General features: G+C 52.9%; 2 protein-coding genes and 1 long non-coding RNA gene across 3 annotated transcripts; 2 read left to right on the top strand and 1 right to left on the bottom strand.

Moving 5' to 3' along the window:
- The first annotated feature begins 997 nt into the window (after window positions 1-997).
- Pdxp (pyridoxal phosphatase) lies at window positions 998-7,490 on the top strand. The gene is made up of 2 exons (XM_048454884.3): window positions 998-1,585; window positions 6,063-7,490. The coding sequence occupies exons 1-2, from the start codon at window positions 1,021-1,023 to the stop codon at window positions 6,377-6,379; spliced, it is 882 nt and encodes a 293-aa protein (XP_048310841.2). The 5' UTR covers window positions 998-1,020; the 3' UTR covers window positions 6,380-7,490.
- Window positions 7,491-10,783: 3,293 nt separating this feature from the next.
- On the bottom strand, window positions 10,784-11,507 carry LOC146890948 (uncharacterized). The gene is made up of 2 exons (XR_015735567.1): window positions 11,410-11,507; window positions 10,784-11,131 (listed from the first exon to the last, which is right to left on the bottom strand). It is a non-coding gene; the product is annotated as an uncharacterized LOC146890948 (long non-coding RNA).
- Window positions 11,508-15,503: 3,996 nt separating this feature from the next.
- Lgals1 (galectin 1) lies at window positions 15,504-19,009 on the top strand. The gene is made up of 4 exons (XM_048454810.3): window positions 15,504-15,658; window positions 16,884-16,963; window positions 18,433-18,604; window positions 18,811-19,009. Exons 1-4 carry the CDS (start codon window positions 15,650-15,652, stop codon window positions 18,955-18,957), a joined length of 408 nt encoding a protein of 135 aa, XP_048310767.1. The 5' UTR covers window positions 15,504-15,649; the 3' UTR covers window positions 18,958-19,009.
- The last annotated feature ends 1,508 nt before the right edge of the window (window positions 19,010-20,517 follow it).

Raw genomic sequence — 20,517 nt, 5'->3', positions numbered from 1 at the left:
ATGCAGGTCCCGATTCATTCCTGGTTCCACACTTTGAATTACTGGTAATTCAGAGGCTCACCAGATTTGAAGGCCTCCTCTACAAAATTAAGTATCTAGGCGGCAGGGTCGCCCCATTAACAATATGAACTAACGCCCTGGCAACCAGAATAATGCCCAGGGTAGGTCCCACATAGACAAGTTATAAAATCAGATCTCTGGGCTCCTTTCTTAGGTCCGTGTATTAGAATTTTTTAGCACTAATTTATTTTGAGCGTGTCTACACGTGGATGCGCATGTGGAGGCCAAAAAACTTGCAGGAGTATGTTCTCTCCACCGTGAGGAGCTGTCAACCTACTGAACTCTCTCACTGACCCTGCATTCGTGTTTTGAAAAGCGTTTATCTAAAGCCATCGAACTGTACATTACTGAACTCTCTCACTGACCCTGCATTCGTGTTTTGAAAAGCGTTTATCTAAAGCCATCGAACTGTACATTATAGATTATACATCTTACTAAATGTAAATTATACATTTCTAATTTATACATTATATATATAACAAACAAACACAAATAAAACACCAAGTTCCCCCGGGGACTCTGCAGCACAGCCAGAGGGCCCCAAGAAGCACTGGCTTGGCCCAAGAGCCCAGAGTCTTAAGAAGACACGGGTACTGTGGCCTCGCTCCACCACAGCCTCACGTTTCTCGGGACTCTGCATAGAACCACAGCGGCAATGGTTCCGAGGGCAATGTCTCTCTTCCCCGCCTTGTTTTCCTCCTAGCAACTAGTTGGCCTATGCTTCTAATTGGCTGAGAAGCGTGCGGCGATTCGCTCCAGACCAGGCTGGACCTCCATGTCCCGCCCCTTTCTCCGAGCTCCTTCGGAATCGGCTCGGGTCCTCGACTAGACTCTCGCCGCCATTGGCTGAGGCGTGCGGCCGTAGCCCCGCCCTCGGCCCTTCCTGCGCGCCAATTGGTAGAGCTGACCCGTGGCCGCGGAGGGAGCACGGCGCGCGCGTGCGAGCGGCCAGCCGGCTGCATGGCGCGCTGCGAGCGGCTGCGCGGCGCGGCCCTGCGCGACGTGCTGGGCCAGGCGCAGGGCGTCTTGTTCGACTGCGACGGGGTATTGTGGAACGGCGAGCGCACCGTGCCGGGCGCCCCTGAGTTGCTGCAGCGGCTGGCACGGGCGGGCAAGACAACGCTTTTCGTGAGCAACAACAGCCGGCGCGCGCGGCCCGAGCTGGCGCAGCGCTTCGCCCGCCTGGGCTTCGCGGGCCTGCGCGCTGAGCAGCTCTTCAGCTCAGCGCTGTGTGCCGCGCGTCTGCTGTGCCAGCGTCTGCCCGGGCCGCCCGACGCGCCGGGCGCCGTATTCGTGCTGGGTGGTGAAGGGCTGCGCGCCGAGCTGCGTGCCGCGGGGCTGCGCCTGGCGGGGGACCCCGGCGACGACGGCTCGCGCGTTCGCGCCGTGCTCGTGGGCTACGACGAGCACTTCTCCTTCGCCAGGCTGAGCGAGGCGTGCGCGCACCTGCGCGACCCTGACTGCCTGCTCGTAGCCACCGATCGCGACCCTTGGCACCCGCTCAGCGATGGAAGCCGGACCCCCGGTGAGCGTGGGGCTGGGCGCGGGGACATGTGCAGGGCCCGACGTGCGTCTCACAATTCCTGCACCTGCCGCCCGTAAAGGGTAGTGACCGAGGACCCGTTTGACAGATGAGCCAGCCGAGGCTCATTGGCTTAGGAAATTGCAGGTGGGATCCTAGTCTGGAACTGGCCTCCTGGGCCGGTTTGTCATTAATCCCCACCCACTTTGCAGGTGGGTTTGGAGAGCCGCCCTGGGAGGATGATCCTAGTGGAGAGCTGGATCCTCGTGTGTAAAGGCAGGATGGAGGCCGATGTGGAGACTGGAGGGTCGTGAAACTTGACTTCACTTCCAGTTCTGGGCCCACTCGGTTAACCCTCTGGAGTTACATAACCTCGGAGCATCCCTGCCTGGGTGCGAGGGGGACTCCTCACTGGGCCCAGTCATTCCAGGGCCCCTGACTGGAGGTTCATGTAGCCAGCCTGCCAGCCCTTTGATCACTTTCTGAAGCCTCTTAATGCTGTTTTTACTTCTTCCTTTCCAGATTGCTCCAAAAATAAGAATGTTGGCCCATTTCTCAGTTACAGATATCGAGGCTCAGAGAGGGGAAGTGAGCTTCCAGAGCAGACACACTGAGCATAGAGTAGGGGAACCTGAACTTGGCCCTGGGAACGCCCCTTTCCCCCACCGGTCCATCCAAGGGCACTCCTGACTGTTGTTACTGGGGATGCTCAGCCCTGCACCTAGGCCGGAGCAGTGAGGGTTGGAGTGAGGCAGCAGAGACTCTTGGGTAGTGATGAATAGGGTAAGGACAGATTCGGTACTCCAGGATGTGGCATGGACATATCTGCCACTCCACTCTGTTGGCCTTTGGCCCGAATAGTCCTTGATCCCAAATCCTGGGAGGCAGCGGGGTTCTGCAGGGTGGCATTGCCGAAAGTGAGGCAGGTGTGTGTGAAGAGGACCTGGGAGCCTTCCTGGAGGAGGCGTGATGCAGGGTAGGGTGACAGTGCACAAGGAGATACTGGCATCCTGTTAGGATGGTGTAGCTGAAAAGGATGCTAGGGCCTTTCCTGGCTCTGCCTGAGACCTACTTGCTACCCAGTACATGTGCCTTCTTCCTATAAATCTGAGAGAGGTCACCACTGCAGCATCCCTTCCCCCACCCCGCTACCATCAAGTCAGATTTCCCTCCGCTTGGGTTGAGGCTGTGGAGCACGGGCTTCTCCAGGGTCCCAGAAAGTGGTATGAGGAGCCTGAGGCATATTGGAGCTATCCCCCAGCCTCTGCTGGACCCCTCCTGACTTCTATCTCCATACCTACCTAGCTGTGCTCACCCAACCTGCTGGTCATGCCTACTGCCTGGAGAGGGAGACAGATTAACACAGATTTGCCACACTTGTGAGTGATGCAGCCTCCAAACCACGGGTGTTAACTAGTGGTCATGGCGCACGCCTTTAATCCCAGCACTTGGGAGGCAGACGCAGGTGGATCTCTGAGTTTGAGGCCAGCCTGGTCTACAGAGCTAGTTCCAGAATAGCCAGAGATACACAGAGAAACCCTGTCTTCAAAAAAAAAAAAATGACAAAAACAAAAACCCTGCTGGTTGTGTGCTAGTAACCCAGGAGCAGGAGGCGCTATGCAAACAGAAAAATGAATGTCCCATTAGGCATCAGATTTTGTAATAATTAAAACCGCACCCCAGTTCTCCCCCCTCATCACAGACCTCTTGAAGAATATTATTGTAAGGTGTGTGACTTTGGTTATGCTGCCTTTGTTTGACTCTGTGAAGCTGTGATTCTTTGCCAGTCTAAAACACCTGATGGTCCTAATAAAGAGCTGAATGGCCAACATCGAGGCAGGAGAGGGATGGATGGGGCTGGCAGGCTTGGAGAATAAAGAGGAGGAGAAACAAGGAAGAGGGTAGAAGCAAGAGAACAAGGAGAGGAGGATGTCAGGGGTCAGCCACCCAGCCAACCACAGGGTAAGAGTGAAAATAACATTTATAGAAATAAGAAAAGGAAAAAGCCCGGAAGCAAAAGGGAGTCAGGATAATTTAAGAAAATCTGGCGAGAAACAAGCCAAATTAAGGAGTCAGCCTACGTGTATGATTTATTTGGGTGGCACCCCCTAAAAAAAAGTCAAAAAAAGAGCAAAAACATCAACACAGGCATATGAGATTGTGTGCGTGTTTACTTGAGCTAGGAAATAGAAATGGCCACAAATACAGGAATACGCCATTGTACACAGCAGTCTTGAGTTAGGAGTTATTGTCATGGGCTTCCCTGCTGGGATGCTTTCCCAGCTTTCATGGTGACTGCTGGGAGACGCAGTGAAGCTTCGTTGAATGACTGACGTGAGATATGAGGACCAACGGGAACCAGCTCTGTCCTGGGAGCTGGGAAAAGAGCAGCCTCACAAAGCTGGGGTCAACCTTTTTGTTTACTTTTGTGGTTTTGAGACAGGGTCTCAGCCCTGACATGCCTGCCAAGTACTGGGATTAAAGGTATTGAACCACCACCCCCAGCAAGACTGGATCTTAAGGTTGCCCATACTGGCTTTGAACTCTTGATCCTCCTGCCTCAACCTCCTGATTGGTGGGAATATGAGTATATGCCACTGTGGCCAGCTTGGGCCTATTGCACTGGAAAAAAAAAAAAACATCTGAGGGTGACTCACGGAAGTCTCCCATTCTAGAAGGAATCTCTAACCAGGGACTGGGATGGTGGTGGACACATGTAAAGCGGGTGCCTGATTCTTTTCTCTACTTGTGCCCTAATCTGATGGCTGGGGCAACTCCTTGTCTGAAGGCCTTGGGGCTGTGACTCTTGCTGTCCCTACCCAACTCTCTGAGGCTGGCGGAGTGCAGTGATGTATCCATGAGAGTAGTGAGAGGAGGCCCTGAGTGTTTGGGGTCAGGCTGAGGTCAAGTAAGAGATTCTAATCACGGGGAGGGCCTTGATTTATATCCCTAGAATGATATCTGGTAGAAGCACTCCTTTGTTGACTGGTATGCCAGTTGCCACAGTCACCTCAAGAACACAGCAAAATTAGTGGAGGTCGCAAGTTTTCAGAAGATACTCTATTGTAAATAATTCTTTTGTTTTGTTTTTGAGACAGGGTCTCGCTGTGTCTGTAGCCCAGTGTAGCCTCTCACTGAGCTCCTGCCTCAGGCTCCGGAATGCAAGTGTGCTGCTCCCGAGTATGTTAGGTCCTTTTCTGTCGCTGTGTGAGACACCGTGACCAAGGCAGCTTACAGGAGAAAGGGTTTCCTTGGGTCTGTAGTTCCAGAGGTGACAGGCTTGGTGGCTAGGACAGCAGGTTGAAAGCTCACATCTTAAACTGCAAACAGGAAGTTGAGTGCATACCCTGGAGATGGTGGGAAGCTGCAGAGCCAGCCCATCTCTGAAACTGTCCAGACACAGCCACCTGAAGAGCAAGTTCAGGTGACCCAGACTGTGAGGGGTAATCTCATCCAAACCACCACACTGAGAAAGCTCAGCTCTGGTCAGTTCTTTTCTTTCCCTTTTTTGGGGAGTGGGTAAGGGTTTGAGATAGGTTTTCTCTGTGTAGCCCTTGCTGCCCTGGAGCTCATTCTGTAGACCAAGCTTGCCTCAAACTCAGATATCCCCCTGCCTCTGCCTCCCAAGTGCTGGGATTAAAGGTGTGTGCCACCACCACCCGGCCCTCAGGGCAGGTTTAATGTCACAGCTTTCTTGTCCGTGAAATGGGCTTTCAGGGGTACACTGAGTAAGTGGCGGTGCTTCTCTTTGTTTACTTACGGCTGTTGGTGTAAAGGCAGGGTGTTCTAGCACGAGGACATGCCTGTGGGCAGGGATAGCAAGCTCGTGTCACCAGGATGGTGCGAGTACCAGGACTGCTTTTCTAAACAGACCTCCCATTGTCAGACTCCTTCCCCGGCTTTGGTTTCTTCCCATGGTCACTGTGGTCGCAGACATCTTCAAGCGTGTAGCTTTTTGTCTCCAGCTGGAATTTTCCCTAGGGGATCATTTTCCCCTGCAAGGTTGACTGGGTCAGAGGTGTGAACGTTTCTGTGCCTTGCTGCATTCCAGACGGGCTGTGCCAACTTTCCATGCCAGGATCGTGGCTTCTCAGAGCAGTAACCGCCACGGCTCTCTAAATGCTTATCTGTTTACAAAGTGCCTCCCTGTGAGGCCCACGGCATCCCTTTAGGGGAAGTGTTACTTGATTCCCATCTTACCATAGTTCAGAGAAAGTCAAGGGAGGCTGAAGGGCTTGCCCCCAAACACACAGCTGTCAGGCAGAACTGATGGGATAGGCCTGTTCACACATAGGCTTAAAGTGTACACAGGAGAGGGCGGCCATTGCAACCTTCATGTTAGACGGAGAGACTAAGCACATAGCGTACCCAGAGCAGTGGTGATGGATTCTGAATTCAGGTGTCTGACACAGGCCGCACCCAGCCTTTACGTCAGGCTCAGCTGCTGCCCTCCTGCTGACCAAGTGTTCCCTCCCTGCAGGTACCGGAAGCCTGGCTGCAGCAGTGGAGACAGCCTCAGGACGCCAGGCCCTGGTGGTGGGCAAACCCAGCCCCTACATGTTCCAGTGCATCACTGAAGACTTCAGTGTGGACCCCACCCGCACACTGATGGTGGGTGACCGCCTGGAGACCGACATCCTCTTTGGCCACTGCTGTGGCATGACCACCGTGCTCACACTCACAGGGGTCTCACGCCTCGAAGAAGCCCAGGCTTACCTGGCAGCTGGTCAGCATGACCTTGTGCCTCACTACTACGTGGAGAGCATTGCAGACTTGATGGAGGGGCTAGAGGACTGAACCCACCTTCCCCATTCCCCGCTCCCATAGATGGAGGCTGCAGGCCATGAGTCACACTCGGCAACATAAGCTATCTGGCCCAGGTGTCTACCCTGGTAAAGGGAAGCTGGAATCCAGGAAGGTTTGTGGGCCCTCATACCCCTCCCAGCAGTGGCTGGACACTCTGCTGTTCAGAAGCTGTCCCTCCACATTTTGAAGGTTCACCCTGGCCTGACCCCACCAGGTAGCCTTATTTCCTGCCCTGTCACCTACCCTTCTTGAACTATATATATATGGGCCTCAAAGCCAAATGAAAAATTTCTCCAACCCTGAGTACTTAATTAAACTCCTTCCCTTCTCCGGGAGCTGTAATGCTCTGTCCTTAGGTCTTTGTTGACCAATCAGAAGTGTAGGGAACTCCAGATACTCCTGGCCTGAACAGGCCTATGGAAGGAAAGCCACCAGTAGTGACTAGTATGTCACAGTGGGCCCTCAGTGGACCAAGTAGGAGCTTAAAGATCACCTTGCATATCCTGGAGCCCCAGAGCACCAGTCGGAAGGCTAAGTGACATTGATCTCTGGATGTCCATCAGGACAACGATGATCCACTGGCCTCTTAGATCCCAAATAGAACAATCTACAAGTCCGTGACACAGTGACTTTTTGATAATCCTGGGCTGACTGGATCAGCCAGGAGACCAGGTCCTAGCAGGACAGGATGATGAATGCCTGTACTTACAGCACTTGGGAGGCTGAGGCAGAAGGATTGCTCTGAGTTTGGTGGCCTGGGTTACAGAGTAAGACCTCATTTCAAAAAGAGCAACTTGAAAGTCAGCCTCCTCCAGGAACTGACCCGTGGGCCCTCTGTGACCCTGGTGGGATGGAGAGGTTCCCACCGTAGTACCGTCCAGTATTGATGGTCGCCACAGCTTGGAAGGGGCCCTGTGTCCCGCCCCTTGAAGTCAGTGTTTGCTGTGCCACCTCTAGCTGCTCATTCCCAGCTATTTGTTTGTTTATTTATTTATTTATTGTGTGCCAGTGAAGATGGGGGCAGGGTGGGACCTTCCCACCACCTCCACCGTTGTTGTAACCAGTCCTTGAACTTAATAAAATGTAAGTGGGAGTGTCTGTACCCCAGTCTGTGCAGTGGGGAGTCCTGCCCGAGCCTGCCTCCCTGAAGTACCAACAACCTCCCACTTTTGTGTTCTCAACACAGATGTACTTTGACTTTTAGCAACTCTGAGACCTTACGTGTCCATTTGTTTAAGCCCTTTAATGCCCAGTGTTGGGAGGTGGAAACAGGTGGATCCTTGGGGCTCATTGGCCAACCACTGTAGACCTCGTGGCTATACTACCAGTATAGACTACTGCAGGATAGTGAGAGCCTGTCTCAAAAAGCAAAGTGCATGTTGCTGGAGGGGTGATACCGGAAGGTCTCTGACCTCCACACACATGTGCATACACAGAGCTCAGTGCTTGCATTGCTCTTAGGAAATAGCAGGTATGCGATGCTGAGGGCAGGGATGTTGCTCTGGGAAATCAAAGGCCTCGGGTACCAGCACCATAAAGAAGAAATGTGATGTCAACTCAGACCAGGGTGGACAGCTGATCTTGGCTTTGAGCTAGATTGATGTTTGCGCAGAAGGCCGCAGCACCCTCTGGAGAGCGTAGGAACAAGAGGGCACTGGATGAAGTCACCACCCTCGGGTTGTCCTGCCATCCCCCTTCTTAGCTTTTAGATAATTTAGCATTATGTACTCCTTAAAAATCTGTCAGACTGCAATTTCTTTAAAGGATGACTCATTCCTGACTCCCTCTCCCCGCTCTACAGCCTTCAGCCCTTCTATCACTGCAATTTATCAGAACAGACGCTCTGAATCCACAATCCATTTGCTTCTCTATCTTCCATAAATGATACATTTTACACACCGCACATGATACCAGCATTCCTCAGGGCACTGTGCAGGGATTTAGAGCTTTTAACTTTTCAGGCAAAGTGCAGGACCTTGTTGGGGGGGGGGGGCGCAAGAAAACAGCTGGAGAGATGGCACAGTTAAGAGCACCGGCTGTTCCTGCACTCGTATTGGCAACTCAAAGCCACCTGTAACTCCAGCAACACAGGATCTGACACCCTGTTCTGCCCTCCGACAGATAACATTTTTTAAAAAAGTAACATCTTTGAAGCTAAATAGAGCGCAATAGGAGAGTGATGTAGAACACGTGAAGACGCAGCATGTGAGGGAAATAAGAACTCCTTTATCCTTTTGTTTACATACTGTTTAGGGACGAAAGAAAAGCTACTGGTTGGCCCTCAGGAGCCAGTGGGCTGACTCACCCCTAGGAGTACTTGGAAATTCAGAGAAAGAAAAGCCTAACCTGTAATGCCACTTTGAAATGTAATGGAAGGTTTGAGACTAGTCCAGTACTATTCCATTGTGTTTGAATACAGTAAACAATTTCAGCATTGCAGTAATTTTGCTTTTTACGTGTGTTTAACCCCAGCACTTGAGAGGGAGTTCCAGGACAGCCAAGGCTATTATACAGAGGAATCCTGTCTGGGGGTTGGGGGAGACAAGTTTGTAGGCATTTTGCTTGTGTGTATATATTGTGTGTGATGTGCCTAGTGCTCGTAGAGGTGAGAAAAAGGTATCAGGCTCCCTGGAACTGGAGTTACAGGCAGTTGAGAGCCACCACGTGGGTACTGGGAGGAAGACACAGCTTGGAGGATGTGTATGCCTGTCCAGATGTTTAACTAAAGGAAAATCAACCCTGAATGTGGGCAGCACCATTCCACAGGCTGGAGACCCAGACTGAAGAAAAGGAAAGAAGAACGAGAGCTGAGCCCAGCATTCATTCTTTCTGCTTGCTGATAGCAAACAATGTGACCAGCTGCCTCACACTTCTGCCACCATGTCTTTACCATGATGGACCGGACCGTTTCTTTTCCAGCCATGGGCCAAAGCACACCCTTCCTTCCTCCATTTAACCATGTAGTCATAGCAGCTAGAATCGGCACAGAAAAATCTTTGTTGGAGGTGGCGCTCCTGTTGTGAGAAGCCTGCACATGGGGTTCATTGACCTGAACTGGTTTATGGGGGGAATGTGGAAGAGTCTGGAGCTGCTGGCTAGAGAAGCTCAAATGCTATAAACAGCTTAATGGACCATTCTGGTCCTTTGAAGACCGAAATACAAAGAGAAAGATGAATAGTAAATACCATGCTCATAAGGTCTTATAGGGGGATGTGGACTCCGTCAGGAACTGAGCTAAAGGCCGTTAGTGTTCTAGCCAAGAACTTAGCCATATGTCCTGAAAAGTTGTAAGAGGCTGTATTCAAAAGCAATGGATGATTTTGTTTAGAATTTTCAGGACAGCACAACATCCAAGTTGTGGCATGGTTGTGGCTTCACTGTGCTTGGGTCTAAAGTGAAAGCACAGAAAGTTGCAGAGAAGCTGGGTACGGGGAAAACAGTTGTGATGGTTAAAAAATATTAGTGCCATGACAGAGAAGCTGTGTGTGACAAGAGAAAGATCTCTTGACAGCAAGACTACAACCTCTGAAAGAGACTCAACTTATAAAAATGATGTCTTGAACCAGGTAGTGGCGGCCAGGCTTTTAGTCCCGGCACCCAGGAGGCACAGAGACCAGCCTGGTCTAAGAGGGAGTTCCAGGACAGCCAAGGCTACACAGAGAAGCCTTGTGGGGGAGGGGGAGGGAGGGAGGGACCTTGAAAGCAGCCCAACTGAAACTGCTGGAGGGATCCCCTGCTTAAACACCACCCCTAGGGAAAGGTTTTCTAGGCCCACCCACCAGGACACACAAAACACACTGCACTTATGATCAAGGGGCCCAGAGAATCATGCAGCAGGCTGTCAGCAGAACCTTGGAGCATCTGCATGGTGCTAGCCTTACAAACATACAAACTGCGGGTCGCCAGGTCATGGAGGCTCCATAAAACTGCCAGGCAACGCAACGCGCAGCAGGCTTGGAGTCGGAGGCCCTAAGAGGCCATGATCACTGGAAGCTATGAAAGCGAGGCTCGCGCTAACCGGTCTGTAGGGCCCCAAAGAGTTTCCCCATGTGCTGTAGGTCACAGAATTGGACGGGGTGGGGCTGCTAAAGGACGTGAGAGCCCAGGTGATACCGCTAAGAGCACCAGATGCCAGGCATGAAGCTCCAGGGCTGGTATTTTCTCTGATGGGTCTCAGACTTGTTTGCATCTGATCCCATTCTTCCCTTTGGGGATGGGAATGTTTAGAATTGTATACTGGAAGCGGCTTGTTTTCCAGTTTTTCTGAGTTCATGGCTAAGATTGCCTTGAGTCTCAGGAGAGGTTTTGGACTTTGGGCTTTCAAACAGTGTTAGAACTGTTTGGGCTTTTAGAGATGGACTAAATGCTTTTTGTGATAAGAGATAAATTTGAGACTTTGGGGCCCAGAGGTTGTGTATTGAAGCATTTGAGTATCAGGTTGACAAGAAATGGATTGTACCGGTTCATTTTCCCTGCCGACTAGACTTAAAAGCACCTAGGCGACACATCTCTGGGCACACCTGTGAGGACGTTTCAAGAGAAGTCTTAACTGATGAAGCAAGTCCCATCCCGCACCATCGTATGGGCTAGGAAGGAAGGAGACAGTGAGGTGAACATCAGTTCTCTCTCTCTTCTGAAGTGCAGACACCACGGGACTGGCTGCCTCCACTCCCCCACCATGCCTTTCTTCATATGATGGACGGTAACTTCAACCATGAGTCAGACCATCCTCCCTGAAGATGCCTTTGTCAGAGCCATGAGAAAAGTTAACGTATACAGTCATTTCAAAGCAATATGCTAAAGCATATAGAAGGCTTAGGCCTGAGCCCTGGAGGTTGGGGCTCGTGATCAGAAGGGGACGGACCTCAGGGACCCTAGGTGACTACGTGGATGAGAAGGTAGCAGCCTGGAAAGGTGAAACAGTGGGCAGTAGCAAGGGAGTGAGTGCAGTGTGTGTGTAGGTGGCGGGGGGGGGGGTACCAGCACAAGCTAGCAGAGGTGGAGACACCCTCCACACACACCTTCATGAAGCAGCTTTTAAAGTCGAAGTTCCCAGGTCCACGCTGTTTTCTCAGCCCCAGCTCCCTGTGAGAGCAGAGCCAAACGCCCTCCCTCTCTAGTTTCCACATGCTTAACCTGCAGTATAAGATGTGGGGGAGCAGGTCAGGCGCAGCATCTCTGGGGTCCCCCCCACTCTGACTTCAAGGACTCCATGTGGGAGCCAGCTTGGTGGGTGCCGTGGATGGTACCCGTGTGCTCCATGGCTTGCTGCCAGCGCTGACTGAAGGAGGTACGGACTGTGTCAGGGCTGAGGAGGAGGGAAGGGCCCTGCTGGCTAGGGTCTGTAAAGACAAGCTAAGCCCAGATTTGAGGGCTAGGCTGGCTGTTACGGGACTTAACCTGAGGGAGAATCCCCAGGGCTGGGCTTTTGGCCTAGGGAAAGGAGGAGGAGAAAACATTCAAACTCAATACCTGCAATCCTCAACTCAGCCAGGAATGGTCGGCATCCTTGCTACCTTCCAGGATTGGAACGTTATTGAGGATAGCCAAGGCCCTGGGCTACAGCACCCCACTCCTTGCTCTTCCCTGCTTGCTCCTCCCGCCTCTGCTTGGGGTCTGGGCACAGCTGCTCTTCCCTGGGCAGACGTTTGCCAGGTGGGCAGACACTACAGAGAAGATCTGCTCAGATGACATAGGCTATGAAAGCCAGGCGCCGGGCATTGAGTCTGACAGATAAGTGGGTGCCCTGGGTGTCACTATCAGGAAGCCCTGAAGACTTCGGGGAAGGCACAGAGGGGACTTTATCTCTATCCACCCTACCTTAAAAGCCACAAGAGATTTAAAAGCCTTAAAAGTTACAAGAGATTTTAGCATCTGGCAAACCCACACTACAACCCGGGTGGGTGAGGCTCTGGCAGACCCCAAGGAAAGGTAACCTTGGAAGAGGGGGACAATAAAAACTAAGCTCAGCTAGGCATAGTGACTCACACCCGTTATCCCAGGCAGGACTGCTTCCAATCCAGACAAGCCTGGGCTACTGAGTGAGATTGTCCCAAAACCCCTATGAGCTCCACTGAAAAAAAGATCACCTATGACCTGAGTCCTGCCCTACCCCTACATTACCCTCAGGCAGGAAAGCAGGGCTTCACACAGGCAGTCACAAGCGGAGACACTGAATAAGCAGGACTAGAAGCAGAACCTGAGTCTCCAGCCCCAGTCAGCAGACAGATATGGGGACCCTCATATCGTGTTCCTCCATGGTCAGCCTGTGCAGACAGCACCTACAGAGACCACCCACCCCCCAGACACTTCCTGGTGCGGGTCCTTCCTTTCAGGCCATGACCTGGCAGGGATAGCTCCCGGAGCCCTGAGCTCCCAGCACCTGGGTCGGCCTGGCGATTGCCTGCCTCATCTCTGGTCCTCTACCTGGAACTGTGCCTGGTGTGTCCTGTTCTTGACATGGCAGAGGGGCACACACTGGGAAGAGTGGAAGACCTGGGCGGGGCCCTGAGAGTCCCTCCCAGTGCCTGAAGTCTACGGAGGCCCCCCCTCCGAGGGTTGGGCTGGGGACTGATGAGGCAGCCCAGCCTCACCAGATCTAACAGTATCTCGCTTTGTGCCCCTTGGGCTTCCCTCTCCTGGAAGAAGGAGCCAGAGGTGAGCCTGGGAGGGCAAGGTGGATTGTTGGTCTGACCTCCAGCATGACTCAGGGTTCCACATCTGCATCCCTCTTCCAAGATGGTGGCTTCAAAAGGGGAACGGCAACATGGACTCCCTGTACTCCCGATGCTCTCCCCACCTATTCCCCAGTGTGAACTGAGAACCCCTCTAACTAACCAGAGAGATTTTAGGGTCTGAGAGTGAGCTCTGGGAGCCCCCAGGCGGGGCTTGGCCTCTACGTCAATTAAAGAGTTAAGTAGTTTGGTAGACTGCTTGCTTAACACATACAAAGGCCTGGGTTCAATCCCCAACAAGACATAGACCAGGCATGAGGTTACAGGCCTGTAATACCAGTCCTTAGGAGGCAAGAATAGGAGGATCAGATTTAAGGTCCTCTTTGGCAAAGCAAGTTCGAGACCAGGCTGTGCTGCATCCGACTCTCAAAAGAGGCTAAGAGGATAATGGGTAAAAAAAACACAGATTTATTCAATGTGGCCACACTGGGAAGGGGATCAAGGGATCCAGTAACCCCAAATCTGTTTTTAGGATGCCAATGTGTGTTGGTTTCTTGCGGGGGGGTCAGTTGTTGCTGCTGTATTAACTGTTAATGTTTCATTTACTTTTTTTTTTTCTTTTGAGACAGGGTTTCTCTGTGTAGTCCCACCTGTCCTGGGAGCTTGCTCTGCAAACCAGGCTGACCTCGAGCTCACAGAGACTTGCCTGCTAAGAGTTGAATTAAAGGTGTGTGTCACCACTACCCAGCTAGCTGGTTTTTTTTCTTCTTCTTCTTTTTTTTTTTTTTTTTTTTTTTTTGAGCCAGAGTTTCACGTAGCTGATGGTGGCCTTGAATTCCTAAACCTAAATTTAAACTTAATTTCCTAAACCTACTGCCTCAGCCTCCCAAGTGGTATTACAGGCATGAGCCATCATGCGTTTTAACCTTACATATTGGAAGAACTGGGGCAGGTAGCAGGAGGTATGCCTACTTGAGCAGACGGGCCCTGCAGGGTGGTTCAAAGAAGTCCCATTGTGTAAGGGGACAGGCAGGTTCTCAGGAGAGGCCACTCCTGCTTCGGGTGTGCAGGCTCACCTTAGGAGCAGTTGCCCTCACGTGAGGGGGAGGCTGTCCTGAAAGACTTTGCTCTTTCCAGAATCCAAGGGGACTGCAGATTTGAGACAGTGACTTGTCTCCGTGCCTTCAGCTTGGGAGGAGGCTGAGGTAGGGTCGGGAAGGCTGAGTCAAGCAGAAGTCCCAGCCAAAGTAAAGGAGGCGGCATGAGACAACACAGATCGGGCAGACTCATCCTGTCCGTAGGCTTCTGGGGTCCAGGCTTTTCAGCAAGAGCAGCTTCGAAGTGCCTGTTTTACCACTTAACCCTGTGCTCTGCTCATGACCCTCCCAAAGTCACACCTCACTCCATCACTATCTGAAGCTACCTAGGACCCTCAGGAGAAATGACAATGAAACCCTTCACCTGGCCCACAAGGCCCTTCATGATTCTCTCTCCTACACACTCACCGACCTGCTCCCCAGACGGAGCAAAGTCTTTGCCCACTCGGAATGCTGGGTCCTTAAATACCCTGCTTTACATCCCACAATCTCCCCCCACCACCACCACCACTGGTGTCTGTGCCTTCCCATTAGATTAGACTTCTAGCCAAACCGAGGGTCCTGAGAGCAGGGCCTGGGAGCGGCTCACCTATGGATCCTGCGAGGCCAGCCCAGGGCTAGACACATAGTTGGTGCTCAGGAAAATATCCGCTAAATGGATGGCCATGTCTGGTATCCAAAAGGGAGAATGAGGCCAAGGGTGTAAAGTCGGCTCTCCCTAGACTGCCTCTCAGGCCCAGGGATGTCAGAGTCAGGCCACTCAGAACTCTCTGCAGGCCCTGCAGTGGGCTGAAGTCCAGGGTATGAGCCAAGGACACCAGCGTCAGGCCTGGCGCCCAGCCCAGTCTTTCTTTAGCCCTAGTGAGCAGCGGCGCTGAGCCGTAGCCACAGTCTGCTTCTTCCGGGGAAAGCCCGGGTGGGGCCTGGCCTTTGTAGTCCTTCTCAGCCCTCCACAGAGGCCCAAAGCCAGAGCCACAGCCGAAGCCACACCCCGGTCTGCCAGCGGGCAGCTTCTTCTAGCACAGCTCTAATTCCCTGCAGACCCCCACCCGCTGCGCTGGGCCCCAGGGGCTCTCTGCCTGCTGGCCCCAGGCCCCTTCCCGCCAACTCTTGCGCCTAACTCATCCTCAAACTATTTTCCACTGGCTCCCCCAATCTCTGCCACAGCACAAATCTTTTTTTAGTGGGGGAGAGGGATGGGGAAGAATAAGGGGCGGCGCTTGGACCCTGAGGGAGGGACTGAGGAAAGGGCGCTCTCCTCTCTGACTGGTCACCTCTGCTCTAAAACTGGCTTTATAATCAATTGACTCCACCTCTGGTGCCCCCCCATCCCTGTCCTGACATTCAATTGGCTTAACCTACCGGGGGGGCGGGACTCACTGGGTCTGGTCCAGTTAAAAGGGTCGGAGAGGGCTTGGGGCCCGGTCACTCGGGTGGAGTCTTCAGACAGCTGGTGTAGCAGATCGCCGGAATCTTCTCTTCCTTCAGTCATGGCCTGTGTGAGTGCGAGACCCTCCACTGCAAGGTCTAGGGGATTGAGCAGACTCAGATTGGGCATGGGAGAGTGGCCAGTTTCGGAGCTGCTTCTAGGCCCAGCTGTGCGGCCTTGGACAGGTGTTTTCTCTGACCCTCAGTAGCTACATCTGTAAAATGGGGGTGGGTGTCAGTTCCCCCTAAAACCTTAAGCCTCTGTGGCTAAAGAGTATTCTGGGTTTCTCCGAGTTCCGGCAGCATACTTATGTCTTGCAAGGTCCCAAACTGCCACTTTGCAGTTTTCTGAGAAGTGGGAGTGGGAAGGGTGTGGCCACCTGGGGAGGGGGAAGGCAGGGGGACATGTTGGCCAAGGCTTCACACTGCTTCCCTCTACTCTAGAGGCTTCCGACACACACACACACACACACACACACACACACACACACACACACACACGCCGCAGCTGTCCCCAGTCACAGACAGAGCCAGGGCCCAGTAGATCACCCTCTGCTCCAGAAAACCTCCTGGGCCCTAGAATAGTTGCAAGCCAGGCTGAGGCTGTTCCTGGTTGCCGGTCAGGTGGCGGCGTGCATTTGCACAAATAGACAGATATAGATTGAGGCCCGAATCCTCCATAAGCCCTCAGGGAGAGGGTTCAAATGCCAAAGAAACCCCTCAGACAAATTAACTTCTGTCTACCCACCCAGGTGCCCAGCAATGCCCAGATTTATCTGCTGGGCTCTCCTCTAGCTCGCTGGCTCACTGTCCTGCCCAGCGGCCCTGTGCCTCAGCTTCTCCACGCGGCTGTGCGTTTCTGGCAGATGACAGGAACTAGAGAAAGGTCCAGGCTGCTTTCTCTCTATCCCGGAGGAGCCACCGACATTTCTATTCAGCTAAATGAGGACTTAAGAGGTCACACCCCATCTTCCCCTTCATTCTAAGTAAAAAAAAAACAAGTCTCCAACCTGATGATGGGTGAATCTTCTATGCTCTGTCCTGTACGTAGGACAGCCATAAGTTTCAAACTAGCATACCCTAGGGAATGGGGACTGTCCCTAACCACAGGGACAATCAAGACTAGAACTTACACCTTGTCCTGTCCATCCCACCCCACCCTTAGACTTCTAGAGCTAGTCAGGACATGAGAGTGGGGTGACCCCACGCCCACAACCCAGGCCCAGGCTATTGCAGGTCGTTCAGACCACGTCCTAACTCGGCCCTAAATGCAGCTGGGTGGTCTTGTCTACACAGGGTCTGGTCGCAAGCAATCTGAACCTCAAACCTGGAGAGTGTCTCAGAGTTCGGGGCGAGGTGGCCCCCGACGCCAAGAGGTGAGAATGGAGCACGGGGTGGCAGTGGCAGGGGCGCGGTTCTCAGGCCTTGGGTCCCGGGGCTAGGGATGGGCGTGGCCGGCCAGAGCCGCTTCGCCCCTGCCCGCCCGCAGGGGGTTAACGGCCAGCTGCAGAGGCTGCGTTTTCTGGGTGAGTCACTTCCTCGCTGGCTCTGATCGACCTCACCGTGGTCTCCCTTTCCCTCCCGCCCCTCTCTCTCTGGGTGGGTTGGAGTTTCTTAAACTAAACCAGCTGCTGCCTCCACAGCTTCTTTCTGCTTACTCCCTCCCCTTCCGCCTGGGGTGGGTAATGTGGGGCGTGGCAATGAGGGAGGGGTCACCCACGTGCCTGCTGACTGCGGGGGTGGGGTGGGGGTGAGGGGTGTCTCCGTGGCTCGGTCTTTTCTTTCAATGCTTCTCTCTCATTCGTACAGCCGCCTATTTCTCGGCAGCCATGTGACCTTGGACCAGTCACCCAAGTTCAGGAAGCCTTGGCTTTTCTTTTTTTCTGGGGAGACAGGGTCTCACTATGTAGCCCTGGCTAGCACGGAACTTAACAATGTCTACCAGGCTAGTTTCCACGGAGACCCACATGCCTCTGTTTCCCCAGTGCTGGGATTGAAAGTGTGCAGCGCCACACTCCACACCCGGAGGAGCCTGCCATTCCTAATAAAGCCAGAAGGCAAGTTGTGGTATAGAGAAAGCCACGGGCCAGATTTATCAAGGCAGCTGGCTGACTGTAGTGAGTTCCTCGGCCCTCTTTCCTCTTTCTTCCTGAAACCAGACCTTGGTGGCAAGTACTGCTACCAGTCCCCATGCAACAAATCAAATCCCATATTATTATTTACTCCTTTTTTTTTTTGTGGTTTTTCAAGACAGAGTTTCTCCGTGTAACCGCCCTAGCAGTCCTGGAACTACCTCTTGTAGACCAGGCTGGCCTCGAACTCACAGAGACCCACCAGTCTCTGCCTCCCGAGTGCTGGGATTAAAGGCCTGCACCACCACCACCTGGCTTATTATTTACTCTTTTACTCCACAATGATGGAGCATCTGTGGCGTGTGTCCTGAGCAGTGACTCAGAGATACACAAGACAGACAGGACTGCACCTAGAGTCACACAGCCCACCCCCTCATATCCCCTTGACTAAAGGGGCTGACACTAATCAATATCCGGGAGAGAGATTCCTTCAGGGCAGCCCCTGCATTGTACAGATAGGAAAAAACTGTGGCTCAGAGAGGAATGACAGGGTCTAGCTCAACTCACGCAGCGAGTGGGGCCCCTGTGGGGCTCAGTCTTTTTCTTGAAATAGCTGAAGGAACTGAGCCAAGATTCTGGAAGGCTTAGAATTAGAGTCCATGTTCCTGGTCTTCCTGTTGACCGAGTTTGATCAAGGTGCATTAATGTTTTCTTGGTGAGCTTTGGGTCTAGAGCTAGCCAACATGGCCTCAAGCCTACCTGTCACTCCCTAGCTTTGTGCTGAACCTGGGGAAGGACAGCAACAACCTGTGCCTGCACTTCAACCCCCGCTTCGACGCCTACGGGGATGCCAACACTATCGTGTGCAACAGCAAGGATGGCGGAGCCTGGGGAACCGAGCAGCGGGAGCCTGCCTTCCCCTTCCAGCCTGGAAGCATTGTAGAGGTGAGCAGGACTGGAGCCGAGCGGGGGCCCTGGGTGGGCTGGACAGTGCTGGCTTTAGTGTTCAGAGACAGGCTGGCCCTGCCTGACTATATGATTACCAATGTCCTCCCATTCGGAACCTGCACAGGGACTCACCTCTATAGGAGCTGTCATCCAGGCTCTGAGATGCTCCTGGGTGTCACTCATTGGTCTTCTCTACCCACCAGGTGTGCATCACCTTTGAACAGGCTGACCTGACCATCAAGCTGCCAGATGGGCATGAGTTCAAGTTCCCCAACCGCCTCAACATGGAGGCTATCAACTACATGGCAGCAGATGGCGACTTCAAGATCAAGTGTGTGTCCTTTGAGTGAAGCCAGCGAACCCATGGCCATCAATAAAGACAGCTGCCTCTGCTCCCCACAACCCAGACCTTCATATGAAAGTGTTTGTGTGTGTGTCTATGTGAGGGGCCATGCCTGGGCCTGATCAATCTTCACTCCCATTCATTCTTCCATGTGTCCCTTTTGGTCCCAGTGGTCTCTCTTCTTCCCCCATATTCAAAAAGAGTTCAGAGCATAGAGGGCGTAGTGTGAACCTGTCCTTTCCCAAGGTGACAGAACAGGGAAGGTAAAGGGGAAATGAACAACAGGACCCCATTTACCTTCACAAGGGCCAGGAAGCCACTGAGCATCATGACACATATTTGAAACCTTTGAGATCACCAAGTGTTCAAGACCAGTCTGGGGCTGGGCAGTGGTGGCGCACGCCTTTAATCCCAGCACTCAGGAGGCAGAGGCAGGCAGATCTCTGTGAGTTCGAGGCCAGCCTGTTCTACAAGAGCTAATAAAAGACCAGACTGGACTAGTGTGCAGCCCTATACTACTAACTACTTAGGAGACTAAGTCAGTGCTTTTAACCTCTGAGCCATCTCTCCAGCCCTGTTAAATGAGATTTTTAAGGAGGAGGCCAAGTCCTGCTCTGGCTACATCATGGTCAATGTCCTGTAATTTGTAGCCTTTTATGATACCTTTTGGGGGGTGGGGTTTCGAGACAGGGTTTCTCTGTGTAGCCCTGGCTGTCATGGAACTCACTCTGTAGACCAGGCTGGCCTCGAACTCACAGAGATCCTCCTGCCTCTGCTTTCCAAGTGCTGGGATTAAAGGTGTGTTCCACCTTATTGCCTTCATATTCCTACCAATGAGAGGGAAGAAAACGGGACCTGTGGGCCCTGAGGGACAAAACGACTCCTTGACAGTTGAGCACACGGGGAAGCAGGCTTCCTAGCTTCCTGATCCTCAGCCACAAGGCCACTCTCCTGGAGCCCAAAGGCAGCTAGAGAACTAGGCTAAAAGCTGTTGACACTGTGACCCTGGACAGGTCCCCTCCCTAACTGTGGGAACCTGGAGGTTCTGGGTTGGCCCCTTTAGAGACTGCGATTGGGAGGCTGCCTGGAAGACTCACAAGCAGGTCTTCCTGAGGGCAGGTAACTCACTGACAGGCATGCCTGCCACTCTGGTCTCACTCTGAGCTTCCAGAGGCAGGTGTCTTCCCAACACTAGCCTAGGTTCTGCTTCCTTGGGATGCGCTGCTCTTAGCTGAGCGCCATCACACCAGCACAGGTAACTGCAGTAGATCTGCGAGCCACCATTGTCCACCCCCACCACACACACACACACACACACACACACACACACACACACACACACACACTCAGTCAGGAAACAGCTGAAGGAACTGAGCCAAGGTTCCGGAAGGCTTCAAATGTGAACCTTATTAGGCTCTCTGAAACCCTCAAATCCTGGGTATAACATCTTGCAGCTGGGGCAGGCACATGTGAGAGCAGCAGATCTTACTCTCTAGGACATCTGGCACCCACCTGGCAAGGTTTCTTGCATCTTCCAGCCTCAGTTTCCCCCATCCATAGCAGGATG

The sequence above is a fragment of the Myodes glareolus genome, chromosome 19 (assembly GCF_982192425.1).
Source record: "Myodes glareolus chromosome 19, mMyoGla1.1, whole genome shotgun sequence".
Taxonomy (NCBI): domain Eukaryota; kingdom Metazoa; phylum Chordata; class Mammalia; order Rodentia; family Cricetidae; genus Myodes; species Myodes glareolus.
The sequence above is the reverse complement of the archived record's forward strand: the minus strand, read 5'-3'. Positions and strand labels throughout refer to the sequence as shown.